Source organism: Notolepis coatsorum, assembly GCF_963971535.1.
Source record: "Notolepis coatsorum genome assembly, chromosome: 5".
NCBI classification, from domain to species: Eukaryota; Metazoa; Chordata; class Actinopteri; order Aulopiformes; family Paralepididae; genus Notolepis; species Notolepis coatsorum.
The window spans coordinates 138,167,998-138,177,997 of NC_140169.1; the positions used below are offsets into that span (position 1 = coordinate 138,167,998).

Here is a 10,000-nt window from a genome sequence, read left to right on the forward strand (position 1 = left end):
ACCACCAGGTCGTTCTGCAAACTGCAGGTACTGTAAACCACCAGGTCGTTCAAACTGCAGGTACTGTAAACCACTAGGTCGTTCAAACTGCAGGTACTGTAAACCACTAGGTCGTTCAAACTGCAGGTACTGTAAACCACCAGGTCGTTCAAACTGCAGGTACTGTAAACCACTAGGTTGTTCAAACTGCAGGTACTGTAAACCACTAGGTCGTTCAAACTGCAGGTACTGTAAACCACCAGGTCGTTCAAACTGCAGGTACTGTAAACCACTAGGTCGTTCAAACTGCAGGTACTGTAAACCACTAGGTCGTTCAAACTGCAGGTACTGTAAACCACTAGGTCGTTCAAACTGCAGGTACTGTAAACCACTATAGGTCGTTCAAACTGCAGGTACTGTAAACCACTAGGTTGTTCAAACTGCAGGTACTGTAAACCACTAGGTTGTTCAAACTGCAGGTACTGTAAACCACTAGGTCGTTCAAACTCCAGGTACTGTAAACCACTAGGTCGTTTAAACTGCAGGTACTGTAAACCACTAGGTCGTTCAAACTGCAGGTACTGTAAACCACCAGGTCGTTTCAAACTGCAGGTACTGTAAACCACCAGGTCGTTCAGCAAACTGCAGGTACTGTAAACCACTAGGTTGTTCAAACTGCAGGTACTGTAAACCACTAGGTCGTTCAGCAAACTGCAGGTACTGTAAACCACTAGGTCGTTCAAACTGCAGGTACTGTAAACCACTAGGTCGTTCAAACTGCAGGTACTGTAAACCACTAGGTCGTTCAAACTCCAGGTACTGTAAACCACCAGGTCGTTCAAACTGCAGGTACTGTAAACCACCAGGTCGTTTCAAACTGCAGGTACTGTAAACCACCAGGTCGTTCAAACTGCAGGTACTGTAAACCACCAGGTCGTTTCAAACTGCAGGTACTGTAAACCACTAGGTCGTTCAAACTCCAGGTCGTTCTGCATCGTATGTAAGTCAAGTCAAGTAATTAATAATAATAATAATAATGTGTATTAGTGCGGACGACCAGCTAAACTGAAAGCAATGTGGAGCGCTGGGCTCGAACAGGGAGGCGTACCTGTTCGAGCCCAGTCTCCAGTATTCGTGGTGAGCGCCTTGCACCGCGTAGCCGAAGTAATTAATTTATAAAGCATGTTTAAAAACTCAAGAGCCAACAAAAGTGCTGTACAATCAAAGCATAGGATCAATGTCATAATATAAAATACACAAATACAAAAATAGAAAAAGGCACAACAGGACAAGACAGTACATTCAGAGAATAGGACAACAGTAGACCAACAAGCGGATAGGGAAGCACAAAGTACAATATACAGTAGCACACAGGGGACAGAGGAGCACAAGAAGAGATACTGTACTGATCAGACAGTCTTAACATAACATTACATAACATAAGACTTTATTGTGCCCGTGGGGAAATTACTTTGTTATGAAGATAAAGGCAAAAAGGTAAAAGAAAAAAGGTTTAAAAAAATGTAATATTTAAATGAAGAAATAATGCAAATATCGGGCACCCCGGTGCTAGTGTCACGTGACTGGAGTCCATACACCTCTGCTATAATGGATATAAGGTGGCAGTTAATGGATACCGTTGTGTACACATAACTAATCAAACATAGACTAAACGTAACTAACTTACGATATTGTAAAACTCTCACGTCTCCTCCTCCTCCTCACATCCATCCGACCCGCCGTTCCTCCCGGTTACAGTATATCTCCGCACCACTCAGGCCACGTGTCGTGCAGCCGGGTTCTCTCACTCTCACAGCGAGAGAGTGAGCGCTGGATGTTTATGAAACACACAAGAGCAGAGAGTGGCTAAAGGAAGTCACTCCTCCGCCGGCAGTAGCTGCGAGCGGCTGTAACCGTAGTAACGGTTTCACCCCCTCCGGCTCGAGCGGATACATCAACGACAACCACATTCATCCCCCCCCCACCCTTTTTTCCCTTCACAAGGCAGATTGGTAGTTGATGACAGTGCCTATATATAGATTATAGGACTAGAAACATATTACAGAAATATTTTTATTTATTTATATATATATATATATATATATATATATATAATTAATTTATATATATAATTATATAATGTATGAATATAGGTTGTTGTTTTGTTTATAATAATGTATAATAGATACTAGTGCTGACCCCTATTAGTCGACTAATCGGTCGAAATGAGCCATAGTCGACTAACCAACCTCTTAGTCGAATAGTTCAAAAAATATATATATTAGGGCTGTCAGTTTATCGCGTTAATTAGATTAATTAATTACACAGCAAATTATCGCGTTATGAAAATTAACTCAAAATTAATTACATTTTTTTTATTTTTTATTTATTTTTTTTATCTCATTCATTCCATAAGAACGTAGAATACACATTACAGACTTTTTTTTATATGGTCCATTTGCATGTTCTTGGTATCTGATTCTAGGGACATCTATGGATCTCAGGGAATGTATTCCCAGTGTCAGAAATACAGCGTCTGTTACTAGGCTTGAGTAAATTGTAATAGAATATCAATAAAAACATTTTTTTTATCTTTGACTGTGAATAACACTATGCTCAAATTGACCAGACCTGAAAAATCTAAGCAAATTAATAGATGGAAGATGATTAAACAGAAGGTTTTGTAGATACAGTACTGAATTCTGCCATCCGGACACATGCAATTTGAAATATGATTATATAATATAGGATATCAGGCATAAAATGGTTATGCGATTAAAATGCGATTAATTAGATTAATTAATTACAAATCATGTAATTAATTAGATTAATTTTTTTAATCGCCTGACAGCACTAATATATATATTTATAATATTTTTATTTATTTAAAAAAAAATATCATTCTTTCCAAAAGAAAAGAGGCCTAGGCTAACTGCCTAAGAAAACAGGCACTGAAAGAGGATTTCACCCATCTAATGAACACACTAGACTAGACAAATATCAAGATGTATCCATCAGTGGACCAATTGCATGCTTTTGCAGAGGACAAGAAGCCTTCAGTCGACTCCTTCAGACATTAAGCACCCCCCACAGCCCAAATGGAATGATTAAAAAAAAATATATATATAATAATATATATATTTTTTTTTATATATTATACTTATTTTTTTTTTGTCTACCAATAGTCGACTAACGGCAAATTTTGGCCAATCATAGTCGACCATCCAAATCCTTAGTCGGGGACAGCCCTAATAGATACACATGTTAACAAGTGAGCATTGTGACATCACCGTACAGCTTTTTTTTTTAGATTAGATTCAAATGTATTGTCATTATACAGCACAAGTACAGTAACAACGACAAGAAGTTTGGCATCCAGCCAGAGTGCAAATGTAGCAGTAAAGTGCAACAGCATCAATATGCAATGTAGGTACGTACAGGTGGTTAAACTGGGTACAACATATACAAATTAGTACTACTGAGTGTAGTGCTACTCAGATGTATGTACAGAGTTGTAGTATAATAAATACAGACAGTATGACTACTATACTACTGGCCAGCAGCGTAACTAGTAAGAGTAGGATATGTACAGATATGCTATGAGTAGCATAGCCGAATTCACACTAAACGTTGGGAGTGGCCGCCTGTCTCCAGTAGCCATACAGTGGACAGTGACTCCAGTTGTAGGATGTGGATACCAGTCTCTTTCCCCCAGAAACCCGACAGCGTTTAGCGCTCGAATGAGAAGGGCCGACCGACCGCATGGAGCCTCGCAGGGGCTCTAATGGCCTTCGCCTCTCCAGCAGTTTATGGACTTTTATTATGGAGATCTTATTCTAAAGCCTCAGGGAAGAATAACAGTGAAACTATTCAATGTGTGTATGGGCCATTTTTTTTTTATTATGATATATCGATTTTATGATATGCTGAGTGGGCCCCTTTTTTCCCAGAGCCTCGGTGGTATTCCTTACCTCAGCTATAGTCGCCGGACTTCTTCCGCTACCCAGTCCATGGGTACAAAAACTAAACCTCGACAGTTGGTGGAATCACTTCGGAGACCCCGGTATAGCCGTAGCTCAGCCGTGAGATACAGTACACGACGTCCCTAAAGCGCAGATCCACAAATCAGTTCGGAGCAGAGAAGAGGAGGACCTGATTATTGTTTGTTCAGCGCCACTGGGTCAGAATAGTCACAAGAGGAAAAGTCCAGGAATCTAATTAATTCTCCGTCTGTCTGGGGCTGGAGCGCCGTGTGTTTAAAGAGCCCTTTCATGATGCGATGATAACGGTCTCCTCCGCGCCGAGAGACAGAAGACGCGGTGGGGAGCGCTGAAGAGATAAAACTGACAAAAGGGAGGGGGGGGGGGGGGGGGAGGGGGGGGGGGGGACGTATCAAGCTCATCTCTCAAAGCCCGGCCCTTATCGTTGTTGCTATTTTTTTGTATTTACTTTGTCGTCTGGTCTATCGGTTCTCGTCGCCGCCTCTTTTGTCTGGGCCCCGCGAGCAATTATGTTCCCTCCTCGAGTGCCTACTGTACAATACAATACAGCCTTCAGTGTCTGGACCCATGCTGCCAAAAGCCTCTTTACCCCCTTATCTACCCCCCCCCCCCCCCCCCCCCCGTGCAGCATCTTATCAGGCTTGTCTCTTTTCTCTGTTCTGTTCTGTGCCGTCTACCTGAGTAACCATGTGTTAAAAAAAAATAAGAGAAATACTGCTGATGCTGTTTTTTTAAAGAAGTTCTGTTCTCCCCTTTTGTCTTAATGATTGTACTGTATGTTAATGTGCTGTTGTCTGTCCTCCCCTGTCCCCCTTGTCTCTGCCGTCCCCCTGTCTGTCCACGCCGTCTGCATTCTCTTTCCTCCGGCTCTCGCCGTGGCTCCAAACCCCTCCACCTTCCTCTCCTCCTCTGTCCTCTCCTCCTCCGTCCTCTCGAACCTTCCCCCGCTCTGCCTCCAATCCCTCCCTCCCTCCCTCCCTCCCTCTCTCCACCCCCCATCTCAACTCTATCCCCAAACATCCAAAAACCCTTTCATTCCCCACCTTCTCCCCGCGCCTCCATCTCCTCCTCCTCCCTGCTCCTCCACCTCCTCCTCCTCCCCACTCCTCCATCTCCTCCTCCTCCCTGCTCCTCCTCCTCCTCCCCACTCCTCCATCTCCTCCTCCTCCCCGCTCCTCCATCTCCTCCTCCTCCCCGCTCCTCCTCCACCTCCTCCTCTTCCCCACTCCTCCATCTCCTCCTCCTCCCCGCTCCTCCATCTCCTCCTCCTCCCCGCTCCTCCACCTCCTCCTCCTCCTCCCCCCTCCTCCATCTCCTCCTCCTCCCTGCTCCTCCACCTCCTCCTCCTCCCCGCTCCTCCATCTCCTCCTCCTCCCCGTTCCTCCACCTCCTCCTCCTCCCCCCTCCTCCATCTCCTCCTCCTCCCCCCTCCTCCATCTCCTCCTCCTCCCTGCTCCTCCATCTCCTCCTCCTCCCCGCTCCTCCTCCACCTCCTCCCCCCTCCTCCATCTCCTCCTCCCTGCGCCTCCACCTCCTCCCCCCTCCGTGGCGGCCCCAGTGCGTGCTGGAGGAGATGGCCAGTCGGGAGTCGGAGCTGAGCAGGCTGAGGGAGAGGGCCCACCGTCTCTGGGAGGGACAAGCAGCCGGCAAGGGCTTCGTACACCGCGTGTCCCAGCTGTCGGCGCAGTACCTCGCCCTCAGCAACCTGACCAAGGTAACGCTACTACCACCCCCCACCCCCGCCCCACAGTGACACCCCTCTGTTACACCTCCCCCCGTTGCTCCTCTGTTTGGGGGAAAGTAGGGCTGGGCGATTAATCGATTTGATCGATTAATTAGAATGAATGATTTAGGACGAAAAATGAAAATTTTTTTTAAATTATTTTTTTAGAGTCACCTTTTCTTTTACAAAAAGTGATGTTTGGTCAAAGTTAGATTTGCACTTTATTAATCCCAATAGGGAAATCCATTCTTGTTTGATGATCAAGAGGCACCTTTTATTTGTTTTAAGTGAAGTTTGGTGAAAAAGCAAGTTATTGGGACATTCATCTTTGTTTGATCAAGAGTAACCTTTTATATATATATATCAATCCTAATAGGGAAATTCATCTTGGTTTTATCATCTTTGTGTCAAATAAAAACAAAGCTTATTTGAATGATTTCCTTGGCGTTTCTAGTTTTTAAAAGAAAAAAATCGATTAAAATCGTAAATCGGATTTGGTGTGAAAAAAATCAGAGATTTTATTTTTAGGCCATATCGCCCAGCCCTAGGGGAAAGCTGTCCCTCTGTAATTGTGCGTTTGCTTCATGCATGTCAGAGGTGGAGCCTCCAGTTGGTTCCTGTCCATATTGTTTGCTGTGGCCTCTCACTGTGTCTGTCAGTCCCCCATGACTTGTTATGACTTATGCAGCAAGACATGAATCGTGCCTGACTTGCTTGCTTCAGGTGAAAACCAGATCTCGCTTAAAATATGTAAAAAGAAAAAAGTACCAATCGACCACAGGAAAAAAGGTACATAATGTACTTTATGTTATAGCCATAAGTAATATACCTATTGTATCAAAAATGTAACATGTGGGGGCGCCCAAGTGGCGAACCATGTAACACGCTGCGTCGCGAAGCGGCCGACCCGTGTTCGATTCCCGGACCCGGCGTCCTTTGCCGAATGTCTCCCCCCCACTCTGTCTCCCGTTCTTCCTCTCTCTCTCTCTCTACCGGACTGCCCGGTAGTAAAAACAATAAAAATCTACAAAAAACATAATTAATTTTTTTTACATGTGTATTACAAATACGTTTTCATAAAATGTTTAAGTTCCCCTGCTGGGGATCGAACCCTAACTTTATGTCTTAACCATAACCGCGAATGTTAAAACTAACCTCAACTCTAACTATAATCATAGTTAGATAGTGGTGAGAGCACTCGCCCCACGACTGCGATGATTGTTGGCGTTTGTTTTGGACTTTTGCCGATACAACTGGGACTGCTTCCAACTACAACTACTAGGAACCTAAAAAGGACAATAACACTACCTTATGCATACTGATACTGTGAATACTGTATATTTCAGTTTTAGTTCGTTAATTATATTGACTTGTTATATAGTTTACACTGCTTGTTTTTGCTACCTGTACCTCCCCTCCCCCTCCCCCATGCTGCTATGATGCCTGAATTTCCCCAAGGGGATCAATAAAGGAATATCTTATCTTATCTTATCTTATCTTAATACGTAAATATTAGGGATGTCCGATATTATCGGCCTACCGATATTGGCATTAAAATGTAATATCGGAAAATATCGGTATCGGTTAAAAAAAATTATAATAATAATAATAATTGTATTACATTTATTTAAGCTTTATTTGCCCAGGCAAGCATGTAAGAACAAATTAGAATTGTATTTATTGTCAAAGTATGCATAATGTTGTGTTAATTCCACAACAAGAGATATGTAATGTTAATTACCTGAAATGATTCCGTTTTTTGGGGGGGGAAACCCTGCATATATCGGTATCGGTTGATATCGGTATCGGAAATTAAGAGTTGGACAATATCGGTATATCGGATATCGGTAAAAAAGCCAATATCGAACATCCCTAGTAAATATATTACTTATATTACGTAAACATATTACTACAACACAAGTGTACGTTTTCTGACAATACCGTGTTTAGGGCTGTCTTAAATACTTCGAAGCTTCGAAGCTTCGTTCGATGGCACAAGCTTCGAACATTAAAAAAAAATCGAAGTTAAAAAAAAAAAGATTAAAAAGATTAAAAAAAATTCAAACATTATTTAAAAAAAAATTTTTTTTAACTTCGATTTGTGTGTGTGTGTGCGTGTGTGTGTGTGTGTGAGAACTACCCATCCCAGTTAGGACAGCCGAATCCTGTCCAATCTTTCGCCGTCGACTAAAGACTCACTTCTTCAACCATTATCTGAAATGATAAAAAAAAAAAAAAAAAAAAAAATCGAACCGTGACTAACCTTACTGTCATGCACTTTTCCTAATAAACTAACCTACACTGTAACACGCAACACTTTGATAAACATTGTTACTCAGCTGATAGAGTTGTACCCTTCTTGCTATCTTGTCGTACAGAACTTGTAAGTCGCTTTGGATAAAAGCGTCAGCTAAATTACTAAATGTAAATGTGTGTGTGTGTGTGTGTGTGTGTGTGTGTGTGTGTGTGTGTGTGTGTGTGTGTGTGTGTGTGTGTGTGTGTGTGTGTGTGTGTGTGTGTGTGTGTGTGTGTGTGTGTGTGTGTGTGTGTGTGTGTGCGCGCGCGCGCGCATGGGGCCATTGGGTGGGGCCGGGGGACAAATACACTGGAGGAAAGTAACCCAGCTCAGCACTGCCCAAATTATATCATCACTATTGCCTGTTTGAAGGATATCATCCTCAAATACATATACACCTACATGCTTTGTAGAATTCCACACATAAGAAAGAAAGATACTGGGATGAATAAACAAAATAGGAAATAAAATTTAGATAAGGTGCTACTGAGATGTTTTGGTGAGTTCTTTGTTTTTTTGTGGAAGTTGCCCTTCTTAAAAATGCATGAACATTCACTGATAATTGGTCTGTAGTGGAGTCTACAAGGTCTACATTGCCGGACCATGTAGAATCCGGACCTTGTAGACTGACATAATTCTGTGCATAGTTTAGTCTACACAGGCTAGGGCTGGGCGATATAACGATAACGATAAATATCGCGATATATTTTAATAATCGATATCGAATATCGAAATAAAAAAAAAATCGAAAAATCGTTTTTTTTTTTTTTTTTATACCTGCAACAGGGCAGTTTTAAAACCAGAGACAGTGGACAGACTTGTCTTTCTTGCCTGCAACTTAAAGTAATGGCTTTGCTTGTCCAAATGACAATACTGACCAGATTTCTTTTTCTCTTGTCCATTTATTTTGTTTGCTTTCTAATTTAAAATACATTTTGAAACCGTCTGTACACAGTAGGCTATGTGTGCTAGCAGAACTAGACTCCAGTCACGAGTCACAGTGCACATGTGCGGTGGTTTGTCCACCAAAAAAGCGCCAAAAGATCGAAAATAAACTAGCAGAGCCAGAACTGTTCAACTCCTCTGGAGCCACAGCCAGCAGAGAAGCCGGTTTACTTTAGCTTTTAAACCAGCTGCAGCCTGAGAACTGGAGTGTGAGGGGATGTAACACTAAAGATGGCGGCAATGACAAAGAAGTGCTGCAAAATAAACATACATCTGTTGTTTAAAAAGAAAAAAGAAAAATGTTTTTTTTATTTTTTTTTTATTTATATACTTATAATTATTATCGATATCGAGAAATAAAATAAAATTATCATATCGTTATCGCGATATGATTTTTTTCCATATCGCTCAGCCCTAACACAGGCCATATTTCAAATAATCAAAATCTTACTTCATTCATCTTAAACATTCTTGATTTGGGGGATTGGTAGTTCCCATGAAATCTGAAGTTGTTCAAACGACAACAGCGATCCACCTTGAATTAAATCACACAGCCGAGTGAAACCTTGTTGGCTCAGTCACGAAAGGGGCTACTTAATTAATTAATCCAACCCACTTTATTTATAGAGCACATTTAAAAACAACAACGTTTATGAAAGTGCTGTACAAGTCCCACAACATAAGATACAAAAAAATAAAATAAAAAAATATATATATATATATATATATTTTTTTTTTTTTTTTTTTTTTTTGAAGCTTCGAATTAAAATCGAAGCTCAGCCCCGAAGCTTCGATTGCCAAAAAAAGCTTCGAAACACAAGCCACCGGCCAATATGGGCATCAACCTATAGGAACAATAAGGCCCACGTCAGTGTGACGGAACTGAGTCATCATCATCCATAATCTAAAGAGGCTTGAAGTCGCTGCCTCATCATCAGTATAAGATAACCGTGGGTGGGCCACACTGCTTCGCCGTCCATCCATCCATTTAGGCCCCTTCTGAAATGCCAGAATGACCTTTTTGAAGAGCCGCCTGCCTCCAGATTGGTCACAGAC

General features: G+C 42.1%; 1 protein-coding gene across 1 annotated transcript in view; it reads left to right on the top strand.

The window, feature by feature from the left end:
* The window catches only part of syne1a (spectrin repeat containing, nuclear envelope 1a), a gene marked incomplete at its 5' end in the record, with an annotated part of 228,874 nt that overhangs the window by 120,363 nt on the left and 98,511 nt on the right, over positions 1 to 10,000 (top strand). Inside the window, 1 exon segment of the mRNA XM_084314285.1 lies at positions 5,539 to 5,694. Coding sequence (XP_084170411.1) covers positions 5,539 to 5,694 — 156 coding nt within the window.